Genomic DNA, 24,704 nt, shown 5'->3' with positions numbered 1-24,704 from the left:
GCCTGCCTTCCCCCCATCTCTAGTCTGTCAGCCATGCCAGTGGATCTTTGACATTTCTCTGGAATCGGTTCCTTCCATGTTCCCCAGTCATCCCACCTTAGTTTAGCCACTTAAGACCTCAGGAAGAGATAACTGGTACGTTAGCTTCCTCTTTGGTCTCTGATGTCATCAACTTCTGTTCCATCTAGCCTGCAAGGACCAGACTATTCTGTCTACAGAACCACTTTCATTCGGCTAGCCCGCAGAAGACAGGCTCTGTGCTAGTACTGCTGCTTCCTAACCGTGTCACCTTGGACCTTATAGTCATCCTAAGTCTTAGTTTCCTCTTCCACACCATAGAGGTGTTGTGAGTAATAAATGAGTAATGTCTAAAAATGTCAGGTCCACAGTGAGAACTCAATAGATAGTGGCCAGTTTTTGTTATTACTGTATAAGACATATTCATAAGCTTGGAAATGGAAAGACTCTAATTTTGTGAATAATATAGAGACTTTTTTGGCACTTTTAGCATTTGGTGCCTCCCTCCATTGCACGTTCCTCATCAGTTGATTGTTTACGTGTTTATAAACTATAGACACTGGCACTTTGAGAGCAAGAAGTTTCATTCAGCAAATATTTGTGAGCACCTTCTCTGTGCTAGCTGCAGGCATCAGGAATATAAGGGTGAATGAAACAGTCTGGCCCCTCTGGAAACTTAATATCCGGTGAGTGTATCTTATTTATACTTGTGGCCCCAGGAAATACCCTTCTCTTTTACAGGAAGAAGTGATGATAGTAAGTAGTCTCTAGCATCTGAAGTAAAACCTGTGTTGGGCATGGTTGCCACCTGTAGTACATCTTTATACATTCTGAGGTTTGGAAATAGATCCAGAATTGCACGATGAGTAATGGCCAGAGGTAATCAGGAAGAAAAGGATGTCAGATCCCTTCTCACCATGGAAATGGTTGGGCAGTGATGTAGTAAGTTGATGATCGCATGCTTACTCCCTGGGTAGGAACCAGAGTGAGTGGAAACTGACTTCTGTTGTAGGTGACACTGACCTGGTGAAGTGGTAAACTGAGTAAGTGGTGTGTGAGTACACTTTTAATCAGTGATTTGTTTTATTCTAAAGAGTTAATTAAAGGGACAGTGAATAGATGAATGTCCGAGTCAGAATTTTCTTAAGTGCAGCATGAATGATTGATGCAGTGCGTGTTTTTTGAGCAATGCTTTGCTGCAGTCTCACCGGTTCTCCCTTTAGATTGGAGCGTGCTGCGATCCACCAGCATGCTTGCTTGTCACATCCACTGTAGACCACCAAAACAGCTGCTACCAAGTTGGATTGCAGGACTTCTTTGCTTCAGATCCACCGCCTGGATTTCCAGGGCTGCTCTTAAGGTCAGAAATCAGCTTCATCTTTCTAGGTGGATATTGCCCAAGTCTTAACTTAGGAGAGGCTGTAGCTTTCAGCCCTGCTGTTTCTTAACTGTGTTTTCATGTTTTCAGCAGAGAGGGGGCTGGTGAGAGAGAAGAGAACCATGAATCACTGTACTGTGAATCAGAATGAGGACTTTACATTCCTCAGAAAAGGAACATCATAGTTGTGCATGATCTGTGCATAATCCAGCTGCTTCCATGACTTGGGGGAGGGGGACGCTACTTGAAGGAGAATGTAGTGTGTGTGTTATTATTCCTCTGTAAGAAGGCAAAAAGTACGTAAATGAAAAGAAGAATGCAGCAATGGTGATAATAGCCAACGTGTACCAATTCCTTACTATATGCCAGGCACAATATTAAGCACTTCAAATGCACTACCTCCTTAGTCCTCACAATATCCTATTTATAGTTCCATTTTACGGATGAGGAAGTTAAGGCCCAGATGGGTTAAGTAATTTTGTCCAAGGCCCTGTGGCTATTAGGAAATGGTGGAACCAGGGTTTGATGAACCCAGATCTAATAACAGAGCTGGCATTTTAACCACTTCCCAATCTTGTGCTTTTGAGCTGAGTATTGGAGAGCAGCTCAGTCTTATTTTATTTTATTTTATTTTTTTTGTCTGAGTTGGGTCTTCATTGCTGCATGCGGGCTTTCTCTGTTTGCGGCGAGCTGGGGCTACTCTTCTCACTGCGGTGGCTTCTCTTGTTGTGGGGCATGGGCTCTAGGCGCGCGGGCTTCAGTAGTTGCAGCACATGGGCAAAGCAGTTGGGGAACACGGGCCCTGGAGCGCAGGCTTAGTAGTTGTGGCACACAGGCTCAGTTGCTCCGCAGCATGTGGGGTCTTCCCGGACCAGGGATCAGACCTGTGTCCCCTGCGTTGGCAGGTGGACTCCTAACCACTGCGCCACCAGGGACGTCCGAGCAGTTCAGTCCTAATAAACCTGCTGAGTGCTTGGGGATGGATTGCTCAACTTCCACAGGGTGCCCAGCCAAAATTGTGTGCTCGGGATTCTTAGGACACAGCACTTTGCCAGTGCTTTGCAGATAGTTGTATGTTCCCAGTAAGCATTTGGAGAATGCACGATTTATGAACTTTTTATAATGCCTAAGATGTAAGAATTTTGACAGTAGTTGGGGACATCTTCAAGGCTGTTAAATAAGTTTATGATTTAAAGACATTGTCAAGGAATCTTCTACCTGGTATTTGGTCTCTGGAGGATGAGCGGTTAAAGTACACAACGAGGGTCGTTCCTCCTTGTGACAATTGAGTCACGTTCTGGCCTCACAGGATTTCCCTGTAGGATTTGAACTTCACTGAGCTGAAGGCATGCGCTTCTCATACTTAAGGCAGAGGGTTGGTAAGTTAGACTCAGAGGTTTCACCATGTTAGAACTGAAGGAGAATTCAGACATTAACTCCAGACCATTTCACTTGCAGAAGTAGAAAAGTGACATCCAGCCAGACTGTAACCAGTGAAACTACGTAGCTAATACAGACTGATTAGGACTAACCATTATACCAGCTTCTCTCTTAGAAGAGAATTTCTTTAAAGAAAACTGCTTAAAACATTTTTAAATACCAAGTTAATTGCTAAGTTACGTGTGACAAACATCTCAAAATTGAACTCGGGTGAAATGGGAATTTTTAACTATTTTCAGTAGAGAATTAATTGATGAACAGATTTAAAATCTTGTGATTTTTAGGTGAAAAAGGCTGAATTTGAATGGTTTAGTGTTGGGCCATTATCCTTCTGAATTTATTTCCAGACTTTTGGTGGGGCTGGAGTGAAGAGGAGGGGTAACAATTCATATATCAAAGTACTTAGCTGCACTGGATCTGCTGCCACTTTTTAAAAATTATCTTTTCTGAGGTCACTTTTATTGTCATTTTTTTAATTCAAAATAAAGTTTTGAGAAGTGAGTTCATCTTTGTCTGACCTTCTACCTCTTGGGTAAGGGTACTGGGAAAAAACATATACCAGATGCAGAAGTCTTGGAATATATCATATACGGACTCCACTTAGAATTCACCCCCAGTCTTCTGTCACCTCTGAAGCTCTCTGTTCCTGTGAGTCTCTTTTGAGAGCATCTTCCAGCACCAAGTGGCTTTGGTATATATAATTTCCATATAACAGAGCCCGTAAACACAAACCGAAAACATCATCTGGTTCTTAGCCGAAGAAATAGTCATGTGCTGCAACCCCGGGGGAAGACAGGGATGGGGTCCATTGGCCTTTTGAGAGACGGCACGTCCAGTGCCCATCCCCAGGGACATGCCTCCCTGAGTGAAAGTGTGTGTGGTTCCTGTCTTACATGCTGACTTGAGAGCCCAACCCAGGTGTGGCTTTACCCTGGAGTACCCAGGTGTTCCACAGGCACCTTGAAGTCTATGTGTCAGACTTAACTCGTTCTCTCAAATCCCCCCCAATTCCTGATGAATACTTTTCCCATACAGCCAGCCCCCAAACTGGATGCATGGGAAGACCCTCAATCAGCCCCCCTCGTCCACCACATCCAGTGGTTTACTTCTTAAATTTTCTCAACCACTTTTTCCTTTTTATCCCCAACCTCACTTACGCAGTTTAGTTCTAGATTTGAGGGCTGGAGTGAAGGGTTCGGAGTCTGGACTTTGGAGTCAAGCTGGAATGTCAGCTTCTCCACCTACCAGCTGTGTGAATGACTGTGAGAAGTGGCGTTGGGAAACCCATCACAGCGTTTGTTGTTCTGACATTGAGTCATTCTTTGTCTACCGCAGAGTTCCCCAAACTTCACTCATTTCCACGCCTCCTACAAAGAGCTTCGGGCCACCTGTACCCTTATTTACTTAATATTTCTAAATCAATTCACTCCTTAAAATTTTATTTTTAAAGTATCCATATAACTACTGTAGCTGAATACTGTCTGGGCCTCTGAGGCCTGCAGCACCAGATGAAAAAGATTAGCAAACGCGGGAGCTTTGTTAGGGAGCTGTTAGTGCAGAACAAGACTTTCTCCCGGACTGAAGCAGCTGTGTTGGATTGAGGACTGTTTTCAAGGGACTGACTCGCTCCTGGTGATTCTGTGTGTTTAACGCTTTCATTTTTGTCCTAAAATGATTCAGAATCATTGAGGAAAACACTGGTGTTAATGTATCGTCTCCCTTCCTTTATGAAACAGTTCTTTTAGACCATTGGCCTAGAAAATGCTTAGAAATATATTTTTTTTCTTCTCATGGATTGTGAAAATTTGAATAATTGAATGTTTTGGGATGAACAAGAGTGCACCCTGTTGAGTTGAAGGCAGTCTTGTCTGGGTAGGGATACTTGGGAGAGGTTGGGAAAACAAGAGTTGTGTTCCAGGCTCTGTTTCTAGTCTTCCGATGACCTTCGAGAAGCCGAGGAGAGGGAAGGCCTGAGGCTAAAGAATGGATCATCCAGAAGATACGGATTCTTTGGGAATTTCAGGCAAGGACAGAAAGTGGGTGGAGAAGAAATTTAAGCTCTGTGTTTTTCTGAAGTAAAGTTGAATCTAATTAAGCTGTATCTGTAGGCTTGTTGTAATGTAAGGAAACTAAATGATGCCTTGAGCTGCAGCCTTTCTCAGAAAATGTGATGTAAGCACTTGTCCAGAAATAAAGTCTGCCCTTAGTGAAAGCTACGCTTCAGCACCTCGGTATATTTACTCATGTGTGTGCAAGTGTATGTTGGGACCGAAAGTCCCTCTTTTTCTGTCTTTGTAAAGATGTTGTCATAATCCAGAAGGCTTGGAACTCGGCTTCAGTGGTGTACTATTTTAATCTCACTAATTGGAACAGGTGGCCTCGATTTGAGACTGAATCACTAGTTGGCATAGATTTTAATTTATCTGAAAATATGAGGCCCATTCAGTAAGAGCTGTTCAGGATGTGCATTGGCATCAGGCAAAGTGCTCGAAAGCTTCAACCATTAAAAGCACAGAAGACAGAGAGGAGGGTTGAAGAAATGTAGTTGAATAGTTTGCTGCTTTGACTCCATTCTTAAATATTGGGTGAAGAGCTATAAAGGAACGTGGTTAAGGAAAGCATGTCTAGATGCTTGAGACGTCTACTTGTAAATATTTCCCCAAGTGAGGGAAATGTCTTATGTACATCCTTTGAATCCACCCCACAAGATGGCATGTTTCAAGAGGACTTCATGCTGTCCTCCTGGCTCTGTAGGTCTTAGCACATCGACAGGCGTGAGGTGAAGGGGTGTGCCTGGGTGACTCAGCTTACCGCAAGTGCTCAAGTTTTGAGATACCTTAAGACACCTCTCATGAAATCACGCATGGTCTCCTGATCATGAGCTTCTCTAGCTGGACCACTGCTTTATTTTTAGAGTAACTGTATGCTTTGCATAGTGTCTTGTCAATATCTTGCTTTAAATCCTTCAGCAGGACAGAATCCCAGCTTCTTACCCTGACACCAGAGCCTCTTCATCTGACCTTTGTCTTTCACCCTCTCTCTGCCCTTGAGCTCTGGTCTCCTTTCTTTGTGGGCTCCCATGCCGCCCCTTTCTGCCTGTGGGCACTTGCTTCATCCTCTCACATGGGGATGGTTATGTTCTTTTTATCCAGACATGGAGCGTAGTACATAGTTGGGGCTTGTAAATACTGACCAAATGAGTGGATGTGGGTATGCTGTACAGGACTTCAGAAGCTGGAAAGTGTATTCTACTCTTGATCCGTATCAATGCAGATTAATCGACCTTGTTATTATTGCTGTATAGGATTCCACTATATGGGTATTCCATAATTTATTTAACCATTTACTTATTAAAGGATACTTGTATTACTTCCAATCTTTGATTATTGTAGGCACCTCATTGACTGCCCTTGGGCATGCTTCTTTTCCCACATGTGAAGAATATGTTAATAGGCTAAATTCTTAAACGTGGGATTGTTCATCAAAGGGTGTGTGCATTTTAAATCATGATATTGTGAAATTGAACACCGCACCTATGCAGCAGAGAGCGAAACTGATACAGTTTATGTAACCATCAGTGTATGAACATGCCTCAGCTCACATCTTTCCGACACACAGTGTATTATTATCTAGTTTGTTGATCCTCAACAATCTGGTAGGTGAAAACTGGTACCTCATTTTAATTTATATTTTTCCTGATACGAATGAGGTTGATGGTATTTTTAAATTTTTATTTTGAAATAATTACAGACCCACAGGAAGTTGCAAAAAAATAGTACAGAAATGTCCGTGTACCACCCCTCTACCCAACCTAGATTCTCCCAAGGGTTACAGCTTATGTAATTATAGTACAATGTGTTAATCATATTTTCACACACTTAAAAAACATTTGTCTTTATTGTGAACTACCTGTTTATATATTCTGGCCATTTATCTATTGGGTTTTTCCTCTCTTAATTTGATTTGTAGAAGTTTTTTACTTATTAAATAGGTTGTTTGCACATACATTTTTTCCAGTTTGTCATTTCTGACTGTTAATTTTCTACTGTCGCATAACAAATTACTACAAATCTAGCAACTTAAAACAACACCCATTTATCATCTCACGGTTTCCATGGGCCAAGAGTCCAGACCCAGCTTACCTGCATCCTCTGCTCAGTTTCATCAGCCTAAAATCAAGGTGTCAGCCAGGACCACAGTCTTGTCTGAGGCTTGGAATACTTTTCCAAGCTCCCTGGTTGTTTACCCAGTTAAGTTCCTTGCAGCTGTAGGACTGAGGCCCTCAGCCCCCGGAGGCTGCGTACTATTCCCTGCCATGTGGCCCTCTCCACAACATGGTAGGCTGTTTCTTCAAGGCCAATAGGAGAGCGTCTCTGCTGCATTACCTCTAGACAAGGGCTCTTTTAGAGGACTCACCTGATAGGCCAGGCCCACTCAGTTATTCCATCTTTTGATGAACTAAAGTCAACTGATTAGGCACCTTAATTAAATCTGCAAAATTCTTTCACCCTTGCCATATAATGTAACCTAATTATGGGAGTAAAATCCCGTCATATTCACACGTCTTGCTCATATACAAGGAGAGGTTATCTGACAGGGTGTGTACACCAGTGGGTAGGAATCTTGGGGGCTCTCTTAGAATTCTGCCTTCCACACTGATTTAATGACATGTTGTGTGTGTATAGAGCTAGCATATACCAAACACCAAATAAATATTAACCAGACTTTGCCATGAAGAAATTTAAAAATTTTTAGGGCTTACAGGTTTGTGTCATTCTTAGAATGGCCTTCCAGATTTTAAGAGTCTTTAAAAAACCAAAACACCGTGTTTTTTAAATACGTTTTATGATTTTTGTTTTTATGTATTTTAATCTTGATCCAGTTAGAATTTGATTCTCTTTAAGATGTCTACACATAAATGACAGTTATTCCTGCACCATTTTTTGCATAGTTACTTCTCTTTAAAAATACACTGCTGTCCATATGTATAGTTTCATTTTTATAAATTTCTTTCTCCTGTTTTAAAAGTATTGAATCAAAGGTTATAATTTTGGTTCATTTATTCAGGGTTGATATCCCCCCTCCCTCCCACACCCCCATCCAGGATTTGAAATGAGCATTTTGAGAACTGTAGCTCATGCATTTAGAAACTTTCAACAGGCATGATTCCAGTATCACCTACCGTAAGGAAAGACCGAAAGGTAAAGGAGAAGAGATGGTAAAGTTTGTCATTTTAAAAAAAAATCTGCTTTCAGTTCTTTTGAAGTAGATGTTACCTCTCAACAAGTTCTACATATGCTTTACAGTATAAAGAATATGTACTGTTGTTTCCTGAACCCTCTGTGCTGCCTTAATCATTGTGGTCCAGCATCCTAGCTCTGGAGATGAAAGGGCAGGAATGACTTTCAGCAGACTGCTTTCAAGCTTGTGGTCCTCTCACTTAGTAAGCATGTATAGCACCCTTATGCTGTCCTCGGTACTAGGAATTTAAGTTGGTTTATGACTCATGTTAAAATAAATAAAACAAGATTTCATGTTTGTAGGTAATAAGCTGTTGCTTTGTTTGGCTTAATTATCCTTATTTGTAGGTTACTCCTGTGGCTTGCTAAATATCAGTAGATATTTAGGGGTCGTTCTATGCACCTAAGTTAATTATTGAGAGGTTCACATGGCTTATAATCCCTGTGTCTGACACAGAGGGAGGTTGAAACTGTTGGTTGTGCCCCGAAATGAACACTTAACATTTCATCAGCTGACCCAAGAGCATATTAATGGTGGAATGAGTATGCTTTTATTACGTGTATTTTCATTTTGGAAAGGCACTGTGCTTGTCAAAACCTCCTGACTTAAGCAAATTATCAAGTAATATTTGTTGTACAAAGCCAGCTAAAATTTACCTCATGTGCTGAGCATTTTAGAGGTACTCACTGAATTGGCATCTGTTGGCTATGTGGGCACCAAAATTAAAGTGAGAGTCTTCTTTCATTCAGGTGGCTCATTTATGTCCTGTTACAACCTGGGGAGCCATGAGGGCTCTTGTTTACACCAAATCATTTTCTGTTTCTAATATCCCGAAGTGTTCCTACTGTTTGGGTAGGTGGGAACATTAAGTTCTGTCGAGAAATTTGACTAGCACTCTGGTCATTTAAAATAGTCTAATAGCAAGAAAGTTTTTTAAGTACTCAGGGCTCAAATTAAGCCCTTATTTTAAAAAAATATTTATTTGTTTATTTGGTTGCGCTGGGTCTTAGTTGTGGCAGATGGGCTCCTTAGTTGTGGCAGGCAGGCTCCTTAGTTGCGGCTCATCAGCTCCTTAGTTGTGGCATGCATGTGGGATCTAGTTCCGTGACCAGGGATTGAACCCGGGCCCCCTGCATTGGGAGTGCAGAGTCTTAACCACTGCGCCACCAGAGAAGTCCCTAAGCTCTTATTTTTAAAGAAACAGTTAAAAGGAGAGCTCTTCAGCCTTGTGCTGTTTAAGGATGGTTTTGCGAACTGAGCCCACCATTCCAACAGACATATTTTGAAACTCTTCTTTGGGTGAATAAGAGATGAATGAAATAATCTTGTATTTATGTGGCTTCCTTTAAATTAACGTTGATGCCTTCTCAGCCTTCATTTTTGAAATAATTTGTTGCAAATTTGGGGTGATTTTAATGGTAACAGATTTGCTAAATAAGAATAATACATATACTGTTGAAAGAGATACTAAATCTGTATACAAAGATTATTTTATGTTTTCTGATACTTTGGACATTTCAGAAATCACAATTACTTTGTTAGTAAATTCTTTAAAATAATTGCTCCTTAGTTTATTTGTACAGTAGCCTCAAATGAGCCTGGATGTTTTTCTAGGGCCGCTAGCTTATTAAACTCTCAGTGGATTTTAATTTTCTTAAGTTTATGCTTGCTTTGGCTGTTAAATTTAATTTAAGGTTGAAGTTAATGTCCTATGGAAGTAAATGCAGTGACATCAGATTCCAAAATTATAAGGTAATGAAATGGCCCATCAGAAACAGCAACTTACACCATATTTTAAAAGTAAACCAGATTCACAGAGGGGAGAATGTTCTGAGCATGCGGAAAACCTGTATCAAATCATTAACCAAAGTTCTGGTTAAATAGTAGACAACTTTATTTTTAATTACGAAATGCTTCAGATATGGAGAAGACCTTTTTTAAAGTGTGGTACTCATAGACCTACCTCTTAGATGTAACAGATGTTAACATTTTGCCATGTTTACACCAGATTTCTGTCACTTGTTTTTAAGAGATAAATGGTCCCAGATACAATATCTGGACGTCTTCTCCCTTCCTACTTCCTCAGAGGTCTCTGTAACCTGAATTTGTTGTGTGTCATTCCTTTGTATGTTTTTATACATTGGGAGAATCCGTAAGCAATGTATAGTTTGTATTTTGGATTAAATATTTATATAAATGGAATCTGTTTGTAACTGGTTATTTTTTCCAACATGGTGTTTATACATTTATTCAACTTCATTTCCATTTTTTACTGCTGTACATTATTTCAGTATATGAGTAAACTAGAGTCTGTTTATAGCCATTCTCCTAATGGTGGGCAGGCAGGTTGCTTCTGAGAAGGTCTGTATACTTGTGGGAGGGTTTCTCTAGGAAAGATACTTAGAAGTGACATTCCTGGGGCAGAGGAAAAAGAATATCTTCAACCTTACCATCTATTCTTAAGTAGCTTTGTCAAGTAATTGTACTTACAGGAGTGATTTCTTAAAGTCATGTTTTAATATTTGTCATAGAAAATTTTCATAATGATGTTAGATTTTATGTAGATGTTGAATAGTATTTGTTTAAAGTTTGTATGCATTTTAATTTTTTCTGAAAGCAGATATAAAGTTATTTCGAGTTTGCTAGTAGGCAGTTTTTTGGACCACGTAAAGAACTTAAGCATCTATACTCTCGTTAATGTCTATCAAAGCTCTTGTTTTATAATTAAAGCCATCAGTTTATGGAAGTATATTCATTGACATGTCAAGACGTCATGCTTTTATGTTGATTGAAAAAGTTTTCAAAATATGTGCACAGAAGATACCATTTTTGTTTGTAAAGTGGCACATACAAGTAGAACATGAATAAAGCTAGCAGAAGTGAGTAGTTCTGCTGGCAGTGTGACAAGGGCTTACATGGGTTACGATAATTTTTACAACAGTACCAAAAAGTAGGTACAGTTATCCTCATTTTATGGATGAAGAACTGAGGCTCAAACAGGGGTAAATAACTCAAGCATGATCATACCAGTAAGAAACGGAGAGGCTGGAACTTGAACCCAGATTGGTCTGCATTCCTGAGCCTTTGCCTCTAACCATTAGGCAGAACTGCAACAACCGCTGAAAGGATAGTGACATAGAAACCCAAATATAGACACTGGTTACCTCTGGGTAAGTAGAGCGTTGGGTGCTTTATTTTTCTTCCACTGGCTTTTTGGTATTTTCATAGCTTTTCTAAAACAAACATTGTTTTGCAGTTAAATCTAGCTAAATGATGAGCAGCCTTTGTCCTGAAAAGGAGAAGATAAATCACAGTAATGCTATAACTTTCTCATTTACTCTTTGTTTTGCCCCAGGTCTGGGGAAGGGTCAGTGGTCAAGACTTGTGACCCCAGTGACAGAACCAGTAGCAGCGCTGCATTGTAGGTCCCAAGCTGCACACCCTAGAGCATGGATCTAGAATTCCCTGGCTTTCTTCTTAGGCAGGGGTGATTTGAAGCAGGATGTGTTCTAACTTGAGATCTCCGTAGAAAATATAAGGAGAGGCTGCCTTATTCCAGTGCCGCCTTCATTGTCCTAAGTGCTTCACTGGGTGCTTAGCGCTGGGCTGGACCCTAAGACCGGTCAGACGTGGGCACTGCCCTGGAGGCGCTCAGGCTCAGGAGGACAGACTTGCACACAGAAAATGGCAGTGCTCCAGGGAGCCCTGACCTCACATGGGCCCTTCTGGAAAGAATTGACCCAGAGTCCACCCTGAGAGGCTCTAGATGGGAAGGAGTAGGTGTCCGCTGTCAAAGCTTCCTGGCCCACCTCCCTTCATGCTCACACTCTCGTGCATGAGTGTCTCCTGATGTTTGTAGGACGTGATTGGGAGAGAAGGACAGGTGGTACCCATTTTTGAGGTTTTGGTTCACCTCTGATTAGCCCTTTGATGATGTGCCTTGTATATGAGTATATGTGTGTGTATGTATCGTTGCATCCTCGTGCAAAGGAAATACTAAACCCTGGGCATCACAGATAGGTCCTTTGATTTGACTCAGATGTAAGAAGGATGCTGCCGAAAAGGGAGGAACAGAGATGTTCATTGTCATGGCAACCAGCAGGTTTTTATAGTGGAACACTGCCTTTGTAACCCAAACCAGACACCCTTTTCCTAACTACAGAAAACAGACTGATGCAAACTCCAGAAATTATAGTACCATCTCTCAGTGAGGTTTTGTTTGCTTTTTGGAAACTGTCTTGCAGTGGTTTGGGTTCCTTTGTAGAATTTCACTTACGAAAGGCACCCTTTAAGCGCCTTCAAATTTTATGAAGTCAGTACTTAGGGCTTTCCCATTATTATTACGCATCACCCTCATTTCCACTCCCACCTCACCCCAGTTTAATCTACATGGCCAGGATTTTTACTGATACGAGGGATTAGCCTGAGGTTGCATTTGGAGTTTGGGAGACGTTATACACTCTGTGGCACGAGCTCCTCCCTGATGAAAAGTGTACCCTCTCCCTCCCCTTGAATGCGTTTGCTGTTTGACCTTGTGCGATCTTTTTGTGCTTGGGTCTTCACCATCCATCCCTCTCTAGACTCAGCAGACACCGAGATGCTTAGAACATCTCACTCCTGTAGTCACTCTGTAGGCAGGTTGAGAGTCCACCCTTTGCTGTCTGAGAACTGGAGCACTGAACCCTTATGGTTTTCTTTAGGTAGCTTTGGTGAGGTTTCCTAAACCTGGGGTACAAAAGGCCAGTGTAAGAAGAGAGCCCTTCTGCAAACAGGTGGAGCTTAACTTGGGAGAATAAGGACCTCCTTGAGTGGCCAGGCAGAGTTTTTTGTTTTTTAGCACTTTGGGAGAAGGCAGAAACATAGGCTACCCTTTACTTCCCCTAACTTCTTGGTCTGAGGTGTCCCCTTCACCCAGGACCACACCTTGAGATCAAGAGCCCTGATGGGCTCCCTTGGATAGTAGCATCCAGGTGGGTAGTGTCTGCGTCTCCTCAGCACGTGCCAGGGAAGAGGACTCACTTGGGCACCTTTGCGTGGCACTGATTTAAGAATGAGCTCCATGTAGCCCCCTGGGCTGGCTTCTTCGGACCCCCTTCCACCAAGTCGGCAGCATCTCATGTGGGAGATGTCGGGCCACTGTCCACGCATAAGCAGTACAGGTACGGGTCATGCCTGCAACGATTCTGCTTTCAGCCTAATTCAACACATATGTGTTGAGTACCTTGCTCCGAGCCCGGCATCCCAGGGAACAAAAGAAATTTCCCTACTCTCACCAAGCTTATATTCAGGTAGGACGAGGCAGACAGCCCAGACCAATAGGTAAATTACACGGTATGTTAAGTGGTGATAAATGCAATGTTGAGAAACAAAGCATGCAAGAGGGGGCTGGGGAGGCCCAAGGTGTGTGTGTGGGGGCGTGGGGGGGGGATAGAGGAAAGCAGTTTCAAGTAGGAGGCTCGAGGACAGCTCTACTCAGAGATGCCACTGAGGATGGGCCTGAGGAAGGAAGCTATACAGCTGGGCAGGGGATGAGCTCTCCAGGGACAGAGAACAGCAGATGCAGACTCCCTGCGACAAGCGTGTGCCTGTTGCATTTGAGGCACATCAGAGAGGCGACAGGGCGAGCAAGGAGTTGAGGAATCATTAGGACGTGAGGCCCAAGAGGCAGGGGCAGGCCAGTTCATGGGCCAGTTCATGTTTCACAAGGATCACCTGGGCTGCTAGATTCAGAACAGGCCATTTTCAAGCCCTCCTTTGGCGTGTTAGAGCTCCGAGGGGCAGCTCAGTGTCAGGGCTCTGGGGACCACGGGCCTGGTTTTTAAATCCTGGTTCTGCCACTTACAAACTGTGTGGACTCATCTTAGGCAGTTTGCCCAACCCATTTGAGCATCAGCTTCCTCATGTGAAAAAATAAGTGTAATTCTTCTCTTATAAAGATGTTGAAGGCTTCTGTAAGATCCTGAACTGACGGGGTCTTCCTTGACTCCCCTTCTCAGCTCATCCCCAGCCTGGGTTCTCCCTGACCAGACTGGTACCCAAGTCTGTTGTGAGCCTTCTTCGTGTTCTTCTCATGTGCGGTTCGCTTGTCTCTCTCCCCCTGGAAAGCAGGCAGGGATTGTACCTCCAGGGCTTCACACATAATGCACAATATGTTTGGATGGATAGAGAAATAGAAGGATGCAAGGAAGGAAAGAAAGCATGAATTAAGATTTCATGCATAGTAATTAGTGTAATATTTGAGTTCACACGTTCCAACAGACCGTAGGACTTTTTCCGTTCAGAGGTCAATGTTTGAGGACGTCAAATGGTTAGTTAAGGCTTTGGCTACATTTCTTATTTAAATAGGTCTCATTAGGGAAGACAAGTAATGTACTCTTATTTCCATATTTTTAAATTTAAGGGACTTCCCTGATGGCGCAGTGGTTAGGAATCCGCCTGCCAATGCAGGGGACACGGGTTCGAGCCCTGGTCTAGGATCCCACATGCTGCGGAGCAGCTAAGCCTGTGTGCCACAATTACTGAGCCTGTGCTCTAGAGCCCGTGAGCCACAACTGCTGAGCCCATGTGCCACAACTACTGAAACCCACGTCCCTAGAGCCCGTGCTCCACATCAGAAGCCACCACAATGAGAAGCCCGCGCAACGCAACAAAGAGTAGCCCCCGCTCGTGGCAACTAGAGAAAGCCCGTGCACAGCAGCGAAGACCCAGTGCAGCCAAAAATAAATAAATAAGTTTATTAAAAAAAAAAATTTATCTTCTCTCCACTTGTGTAGAGAAATGCTTATTTGAAGATCCTAACTGGTGTTTTTATTTAGGTGTTCTCCAAGAATAAATGTTTTGTTAACAGATTTCATCAAGAGTCTAAGGAAGTTTTCCTCCAACATTTTATTGTGAAAAATTTCAAACAAATATGTACAAAATACAAAGGTAGTACTTGCTTCAGCAGCACATACACTAAAAAATTGGAATGATAACAGAGAAAAAAATACAAAGGTAATAACAATTTATATTAACATTAACTTAATATACAGATGATCTAAATCACTCACAATGTTGGTATAGTAGTGACTTAAGGGCAGGTTTTTTTTTTGTTTTTGTTGTTTGAGTTTGGATGCCTCTATTACCTATATCATTTTCCATGATATGAAAAGGCTTAATCCGTAACTTTTCTGTTAGAAAAATTCTGTGTGACACCGTTGTTCACTGTGAGATTGTTTGACTTTCATCTGGGACTTCTGCATCATTTATATGTAAAGTCAGTGTTGAATAGGTTGAATTCTGTCCCCTCAAAAAGATGTGTTGAAGTCTGTGATAATTGTGATTTACAATAAGAAATATATATATTTGGTCTTCATCCCCATTTCTGTCACAAAGCTCCTAAAACCTTAGGAATTCCCTAAGTGATAAGAGTGATAAAGGTGAAATGGGTGTCTTTTGTTAATTCATATAACAAACCTCTTTCAACCACACCTGAGTTTATGTTAACTTTGGAAAGCCCCTGAAGATGGGGGCAAGTTGCCAGGGGAACTTTTAAGTCCCACTTGTGGGGAGGGGAGAAGGACTGGAGGTTGCATTAATCACCTATGGCCAATGATTCAATCTATCATGACTTTGTAATGAAGTTTCCATAGAGACCCAAAAGGATGGGATTCAGAGGGTCCCTGGGTTGGTGAACACGTGGAGGTTCTGGGAGAGTGGTGCCCAGAGAGCATGGGATATCCTTGCCCTTTCCACATGCGTTGCCAGTACACCTCTTCCGTCTGGCTGTTCTGAGTTACATCCTTTTATGATAAACTGGTGATCCATTAAGTAAATGTTTTCCTGAGTTCTGTGAGCCTCTTGAGCAAATTAATCAACCCGAAAAGAGGGCCGTGGGAACCTCCAGTTTAGAGCCAGTCGTTCAGAAGCACAGGTAACAACGTGGACTTGAGCCTGGTGTCTGAAGTGGGGGGAGGGGACAGTTCGGGGGACTGAGCCCTTTAGCTGTGGGATCTGACGCCGCCATCTCCGGGTAGATAGTGTCAGAAGGAGTTGATTTGTAGGACACCCTGCTGACGGAGAAGAACTGTTTGGTGTGGGACCCTCCCCCCACCCCCAGCTGCAACACTAGGTGACCAGAAGTGTGGTAGTCCTGTGAGTGTTTCCCATATAACGTCCTAGCCCCCGGCTCCTCAGAACATGACCTTCCTTGGAAATAGGGTCTTTACGGAGACAATGATGTGTCAACTGAAGAAAAATGCACAACCTAAAAGTTGAGAATTATGTTTTATTCAGCGGACTTTCTGAGGACTCAAGCCCAGAAGACAGCCTCGCTGATAGCCCTGAGGGACTGCTGGGAAGCGGTACAGGAGGTATTGGAGTTTTTGCAACAAAAACCAGAGAGTTGGAACATCAAGAGATCCTAGTTAAAGAAAACCAGACATGTCAAGTTAATGAATTTAGCACTTTCCTGTTTTGGGGAAGATGGAAGAGGCTGGGCTGATTGAAATCATTCCTTTGATATGCACTTTAACTATCTGGGGCCAGTGTCCTGTTTTTCTCCATCCTGGATCCCCTCAGGGTGCACAGTTGGGGGAGGCTGCGGTGGTTGATGGCTCACTGGCCCCTAGGTGGCCCCCATCCTTTGTTTACCAGTGTGGCAGTTGACATTCTTCGTCCACACGTGTTAAAAGGAAGTCAGTCATTAGGGTGGGCCTTAATCCACCATGACTGGTGTTCCTTAAAATGGGGGAATTTAGAGACAGACATGCACAGAGGAAAGATGATGTGAAGACAGAGGATTAGTGGAGGAAACTAGAAGTCAAGGAATGTCTGAGAAGCTGGGAAAGAGACATGCAATGGCTCCTTCCCCAGGACCTGCAGAAGGAGCATGGCCTTGCTGACGCCTTGATTTCAGGCCTCCATAACCGTGAGACAATACATATCTGTTGTTTTAAGCCACCCAGTTTGGGGTACTTTGTTACGGCAGCCCTAGAAAACCAATACAGTTAGCCGACACGTTTCCTATCCACCCACGACAACTAAAGAAGTACTGTTACCTGGCCCCAGCGTGAGTAGAAACACAAAAAGCCTTGAAACCCCAGGATTTTGAGGTACTTGGTTAGCAGATGGTTATCTCTGTGATCCTCCAAATTATATAAATATTTTTTACCATCTAAATAAGCACATTCTTGTAAATTGTCTGTAGCAAACTCATGGAACCCCAAGAATATGTCTGTGGACCCAGTTTGGAAAACTCAGGTATAGGAATAAGAGAAGCAGCTCAGACTTTGGTTCTGAGTTCAAATCTCATCTGTGCTACTGTGCAGCTGTGCAACCCTGATCACCTTGCATAATCTACCTGAGTCTGTTCTTGAACCTGGCACATGGCAGATGTTCAGGAATCAGCTGGGGCATGGAGCCTGGGGTGAAGGGAAGAACCCAGAGAGGGAACTTGAAGAGAGTCGGCGAGAGTGGGATGGATCTTGGCCTGGCAGAAATACGGAGTCTGGTTCCGCTGTTTGAACACTACCTGAGAGGTTTCATCCAAGTGATTTTTCCCCTCAAAAAGTCAGATTCTTTTGCTCATGGGGCAGCAGAAGAGAACATTGGGTTCAGGCATGAGCCTTGTTTCCTTAGAAAGGTACAGAGACCCCAGAGACAAAGTAACTTGTCCAAGGTCAGGTGGTCTTGTCAGTTGGGTTATTTTTTATTTAATAGGACAACCAAAAACCAAAAAGGAGTTGTGTTGGTTTTTCCTATTTAAAAAAAATAACAGCTTTATTGAGATATAATTCGTATACCATACAATTGACCCATTTTAAAGTGTACAAGTGAATGATTTTTGTATACTCACAGAGTTGTGAAATCACCACCACAATCAAATTTAGAACATTTTCATCACCCCAAAAAGAAACTCCATATCCATTAGCAGTCATTCTCCATTTCCTCCCTCCCCAAACTCCCCAAGCCAAGGCAACCACTAATTTACTTTTTGTCTCTATGGATTTGCCTGTTTTGGACATTTTTTGTAAATGGAATCAGATATAATGCGGTCTTTGTGTCTGGCTTCTTTCAATCAGGATAATGTCAAGGTTCTTCCATGGTGTAGCATGTGTCAGTACTTCATATCTTTTTATTGCCAAATAATATTTCATTGCATGGATGTATCACATTTTATTTATCCAGTTGATGGACATTTGGGTTGTTCCCATTTTTTGGCTGTTATGATTAATGCTGCTATACACATGTGTACAAGTTTTTGTGTAGGCATATGTTTTCATTCCTCTTGGGAACATACCTAAGAGTAGAATTGCTGGGTTGTATGCTAATTCTATATTTAATCTTTTGAGGAACTGCTAGAGTGTTTTCCACAGCAGCTGCACCATTTTTTGTTCCTACCAGCAGTTTATGAGGGTTCTGGTTTCTCCCTATCTCTGCTAACACTTGTTATTATATATCTTTTGATTGTGGTCGTCCTAGTGGTTGTGAAGTGGTATCTCATTATGGTTTTGTGTTGGTTTTTGAAATTTCTTTTAATGAAAGTAGTTGTATTCATTATATGAGGAGGCAGATAAAATACCTTTAGCTGAAAGGCTGGTATGATTAATAATAAAACTTTGAAATTAACTTCCGTGCTTTACCACATTCCTTCTTACTAGTCATTTCTCGAAACTGTGTATCCAAAACCAGGGTTGGATAGAATAATTGTCGTTGAGTTTTCATGGCTTGGCTTTTACTTCGTTGCTGAAATTGCACAAGAACAAGTACCTAGAGCTTCCTGGTCCTCCCCATGCCACAGAGTCCAGGGTTGGAAGGCCTTGTCAGCAGTCAGCCTTTTGAGGGATGTAGTAGGTGTCCGGCCCATGTCAACTTAGATAAGCGACCAGGGCATTTACTCATGATTCTCCCAAGGGTTAGCTGCTGCTGTGCAGATGTAGTGGTTATTATAAGTGGGGACAGCCAGAACTGGCCCCTTGCTCCAGTAAAGAGAGACTCCATGCCCTCTTCACAGACAAGCTTTATAGGCTGCAGATTTTATTGTAAAGAACAAGAAATGTAACAAAATGCAAAACACCTGTGAGGCCAGCAATAAATGTTGGGTGAACAAATGATTGGCTTTGGGCTCCAGACAACATTCTAATATGACAGCTTGGAGCAAGCTGTTTAAGCTCTCTGAGCCTTGGTCCCTTAGCTGCAAAACAGAGACAGGGAAGTGCCTCTGTTGCTGGGTCCTCGGGATGACCTAAAAGTGCCAGCTCATGGTAGGCACTCAACAAATGTTAATTCTCTTTCCTTAAGTAGCTCTGCTATTAGTCCCAGGTATTTTTTTCCTACAGGTTTCGTCCAGTTCCAGGTACAACAGAACACAGGGTTGGTTGTACTGTGTAGCTTATCTCTTCTTTACAGAGAAATCATGAGCTCTTGGCAAAAATTAAGTATTGGTGGAAATGAATATTGCAATTTGGTAGCTGCTGATTGACACGTGTTTGCTAAACAGCTACTCAAATTTCAGGAAGCTTGCCTGAAAGGGAAAGAAAAGGAAGAAATCCTAAGAATATTTTCATCCTCTTTGCCAGGTACTTATTTATAAAACCATCTTCTTGGGAATGTCCCAGCTGACAAATTTTTACGAAACATTGTTTAGCTTTGGCTCAGGAGTTCAAGTTAACCTGCATGAAATAAAAGGGTTGGGTCCTTTTTAGAGCTCTTTGCCTTAGAAATTTTTTTTTTTCTTTTTTTTAAAGAAAGGGCTGTTCTTTTGGTCACTAGATCTTTTTTTAGACCTTCGGGGAAGTCATAGTAACAGGCTCCATGTCTGATTGGGTTCCATGGCAACAAAGGGTTGTGACTTTATTAGGGGAGAATGGAGCATGCCAAGAAAGATAAAAATCAGAGTATGGAAAATGTCTGACCAGATGAATGTGTTTTTTGGATCCTGTGCCCTGGAACAGAAAGGTTGCCCAAACTGGCATCAGTCTCCATTACCAATCTGAATCTCACTGGGTTATTATTAGGTCAGAGGGGTCAGTGCTTATTTCCAAAAGATCTGTCTGCATCTTTGCTTTTTATTCACTCATTCATCCTTTTCTGTATCTTGGTTTTTTTTGTTTTTTGTTTTGGAATCAAAACAGCAATGTTGTAAGAACCTAACTGGAGATAATTCTGACTTCAAAGGTAGAAAAGAAATTTAGCACATTCTTGTGGAACTGATTACAGCTGTAAATTGTGAGACCTTGTGGGAGGACCAATTAGAGGCAATTATAACTTGATTGAACCCTCCCTGAATTAAAGCTTGCTGTGTGCTTTCCAAGCTGGGGGTTTAGTTTCCCATCAGTGTTTCTTGTTGATGGGTTTAGAGATACTGGTTTCAGGGCAAGGTTGTGGAAACTCTGTAGAAGCTGTCTTCTCTCTCCCAACAGCAAGGTGCAGGCTGTTGCTATAAATGAAAGTGTGATTATTAGACTTCTTTTGCTAAAGTTTCTAATATTTGACCAAGAAATAGTGAGATCGGAGGACTTTGAATCTTCCTCACCTGGTTATAAATGTGTGGGACTGTATTTCCTTTTCTATCAGATGTGCTGTTTTATGTGTCCCCTCATCCTGATACTGAAAGTGAAAGAACCCCGAGCGGCAGGTAGCTAGATGTTGGACAGCCTTATAGCAATAGTTATTCTTTAAACCAGTGGCATGTAATGACACACCCTCTGCCTTCAGACTTCATTAGTCACTTACTTGGGGCCTCATCATGGTGAATCAGAAATTTCATAGATACTCATGATAAGCATAATAATAAGTAATATTGGTATAAGAGGCAAGAAATAGCTCACCATGTTTCGGGTGTCCCAGCTATCGTTAATCAGCTGGTAAGTCCTTGGGAAACTTATTTAACAGCTTGGGCCTTGACTTCCTTATCTTAAAATGAGTTTGACCTGAATTGGTGATTCCCAGAATTCCCTGTTTATGAGAACAACCTGGGTCACTGGTTTAACATCTAGAACCTCTATTAGAGATTCTGATTCACTAGGTCTGGGGTGGGGCAAGGATAGCAGGGGCCCCAGGTGATCTTACAGTCGGATGTTCAGGAAATACCAGACGAGCTCGGTAGTTGTCAGACTTTATTTGGACATGAGAATGGGGTGGGGGTGGGAGGGAGAAAGGAGGATGTGTGATCAGGTGATCGCAGCCACGATCTGAGAAACATCAGTCAACACTACGCGAGGTCCCTTCCAGCCCCAAAGGTGGCTTTTCTACATGTCCCCCCCCATACCCCACCTCAGATAAGCCAGAAGCTTTGATGGGAGGGCCTGGTGGGTTCTGCTTATTACAGCCAGCGCTGGCTCCAAACTCCATATCAGTGTTTGAAAAAAATTATTTGTTTTAAAATCTTGGAGTGATGCAATAGTGAACACCTTTGTTTATAGAATTTTCTACTCTATAGTGTGTAGTTTCGTTTGGATAAGACACAGTGTTTGCTAAGCATGGTTATTTCTGGTGTGCATGAGGTAGGACCAGCAATGTAGAAATTACCTGGAGAGCTGGTTAAAAAATATAGGAATTGGACTCCCAGACCCAAAGATTCAGTAAATCCTATATGGAGCTTGAGCATCAGTCTTTTTTTTTTTTTTTTAAGTTGAAGGGTTTTTTTTCTTTTTCTTTCCAAGGTTTTGACAAAAGTTGTGGGCTCCTCCCGATCTCACCCCAATTTCCAGAGTAAAACTAAGTTTAAGTGTCAGCACACATGTTTAGCACAAGGGTGATGGTTAAATTGAGCCACTTAGATTATGGAAGAGTCTATAACACATACAGCAGGTACTTTAGAGAAAAGAAGCCTGGTCTTCTGAGAGGCTAAGACAAGGGTTCCTAAAGTGTAACGATGAGATCATTACCTGCTGGAGCAAACACATTTTAATGTATATCCGCTCTATAGAGTTCCTATTTGTTCCTCGTTTTATTTCCTTTTTAACAAAGATTGAATGACATTGTTAAATGAAGTGTCTTGTAGATCATTCACGTAAGCCCAAATTATGAAGGTTCACTTTGTTTTCCTTTTAACTAGCTACACTTAAAAAGTGCAAGTTCATAGGAAAAAAATCCCATAGTACTAAAGGGCACATGGTAGAAAATGCAGTCTCTCTTTTCAACTTCTCATCCTTATCCCCAGAGATAAGTGCTGTTAAGTTTCTTATGTATCTTTACAGAAATGTTCTCTCAAACAATGTTCTCACAAAATATCATTTATTTAACCAGTCTCCTACTGATAATACAATTTAAGTTCCTTCTAGAGTGCTTTTTTTACATGTTTGTTTTGCCTTGTAATACTGTACTGAGTATTTTTGTACATCTTTTTTTCTGTAACCGTATATGGATAAATTTCTAAAAGCAAAATTGTTGGGTTAAAGGGCATGTGTCTTTTAAATAGGGATAGATGGGAACAAGATGTCCTTCCAAAGGGTTGTACCAGTTTACCGGGGAAATCTTTTATTTTCAGAAGGCTTTCCTGCCCCAGTTGGTTCTGATGCAGCAGATAAGCAGCTGACTCTCCTTGTTTACTCAAAACCTGTGTCACCAGGGCCTCTGGTTGAAGGAATTAAATGAGATATTTCTTGAGAAAGAGAATAATTAAAAAGGTAGCTCAGGTTTTCAGAGGGAGAAGAGAATAGAGAATGGCTTGGCAAAGCAAGTAACTAACCCTCAATTTGCCAGAAGAGGGCTTTGGATCACATGAGGTCACAGAACCTGAACTGGGTTGGGAAGCAAGTCAGGCAGCCCTGCAGCAGAATGTGATAATGAGAAAATCATGCTCTAGATTATGGTAAACCGTTTCCTGGATCTGACCTGCTCCTTTAGTAGATGCCGTAGGGCAGTTTTGGGTGAAGCATTGTGATGAGATGCTCTTCATTTTAAACACCTCTATTATGAGTCATGGTGTAGTAGTTAGGTGTGTGTAATGTGTGTTTCAAAGTAATGTTTAAATGGAAAGAATTACATCTCAGTAGTCTGTCAGTCGAATATGTGTGCATCTCCTTAATGCAGGTCAGGAGCCAGGTGGCATGGGGATTGTGCTGGTTTAGTGGCAGTTGCCATACAGCCTGGCTCTGTCTCTCTGCCTTCATTTTGCCTCCTAGTGACAGCAAGATAGGAGAGGATCTTATAGACACACAGAAAATTAGTTGAGTCTTTTCAAGTCTGGGAAGTTCAAGTCCATTCAAGGCAGGGAAGAATTGGGGGGGGTATCTCGGAGGGGGTCGGTATGTCAGTGAGGAGTCAAAATCTTAGATATTGGCTAAAGAGGCACGGCCAGCTGTGTTGTGTGAGTTTAAAGGGAGCCATCCAGAGTCCAAGACAATCTGAGAGCAGCAAGAACCTCGGATTAGGGCTGGGCATGTTGGGGAGAGGGATACACGTTCTTCCTCAGAGCATAGGGACCCAAGTGCCCTCTAAAATTGGTCATGCTTGAGCCGTACCACCTGTGGCCGAGTTGAAGGCAGCTGGGAATTAAGCAAGTCCCGAAGACCATAGCTGTGAATTGGATCATTCTCTATCTTGAATCAGAATAATTAAATGAGCCAAACAACTAGAGAGCTTTGAGACAATCGTAAAACAAATTTATATTGGAAACCTGTGTGAATTTTTTGGAGATATTTATGACTAGACACAGAACATGAAGTAGGTATGCTAAACTAGGCTGTCGATGAAAGAATGAGAACATATGAAGCTACCAGGGAAGGATCAGGAAGCAAGGAAGAGGTGATCGTGAATGTGTTTTAGCCAAGTAAGTTGGAGATGAAATAAAATATCCAGTGACCAAGATGTTTTCAGACGAGGGAGGCAGCCATAAAAATGGGTAAGACAAATTAGCCTAAATTTGAAGGCAAAACCAGGAGAAAAATGAACAAGCTTGGTTATGTGGAGTTGAATTCTGTATGCCTTAGTGGTCAGTATGATTTTTAAATCTTATTGTCGTTTTTTTTTGTTAATATTTATTTAGGCTGCTCTGGGTCTTAGTTGCGGTACACAGGATCTTCATTGCGGCCCGTGGGATCCTTAGTTGCGGCATGTGGGGTCTTTTTTTTTCTTTTTTTTCTTTTTAGTTGCGGCATGCATGCGAGATCTAGTTCCCCGACCAGGGATCAAACCCGGGTCCCCTGCATTGGGAGCACAGAGTCTTACCCACTGGACCACCACGTAAGTCCCTTATTGTAGTTTTTTTTTGTTTTTGTTTTTTAATTTGGCTGTGTCGGGTCTTAGTTGTGGCACATGGGATCTTTGTTGCGGCACACGGGCTCTTCGTTGTGGTGCACAGGCTTCTCTCTAGTTGTGGCACACAGGCTCAGTAGTTGCGGTGCGCAGGCTTAGTTGCCCTGCGGCATGTGGGATCTTAGTTCCCTGACCAGAGATCGAACCTGAGTCCCCTGCATTGGAAGGCAGATTCTCAACCACTGGACTAGCAGGGAAGTCCCCCTTATTGTAGTTTTTAAATGTCCATTTAAGAGTTATAAATAGAAAAAGCAAAATGAGCCTAACAAAGAAAGTATATATTTCTTATATACAAAGTATACTGTTGATTTTAAATTTGGTTTAAGGCAAGATCCATTTGCTAGAATTCATTATTTAAAATTTAATTTAAGACCTTTACTTGAACTGA

The 24,704-nt window shown here is 42.1% G+C and overlaps 1 protein-coding gene across 5 annotated transcripts in view; it reads left to right on the top strand.

Annotated features, from left to right (window-relative positions):
• Nucleotides 1-24,704, top strand: part of TMCC3 (transmembrane and coiled-coil domain family 3) — a 439,356-nt gene that overhangs the window by 369,030 nt on the left and 45,622 nt on the right. Inside the window, exon 2 of one of the 5 annotated variants that reach the window (XM_059936677.1) lies at nucleotides 24,151-24,244. The exons of the other annotated variants lie outside the window; for them this stretch is intronic. Coding sequence (XP_059792660.1) covers nucleotides 24,158-24,244 — 87 coding nt within the window. The 5' untranslated portion in view covers nucleotides 24,151-24,157. The remainder of the gene's footprint in view (nucleotides 1-24,150; nucleotides 24,245-24,704) is intronic. 5 annotated transcript variants of the gene reach the window in all.

This window comes from Balaenoptera ricei, chromosome 10 (genome assembly GCF_028023285.1).
Source record: "Balaenoptera ricei isolate mBalRic1 chromosome 10, mBalRic1.hap2, whole genome shotgun sequence".
Lineage (NCBI taxonomy): Eukaryota > Metazoa > Chordata > Mammalia > Artiodactyla > Balaenopteridae > Balaenoptera > Balaenoptera ricei.
This window is presented reverse-complemented; position numbering and strand designations above follow the sequence as displayed.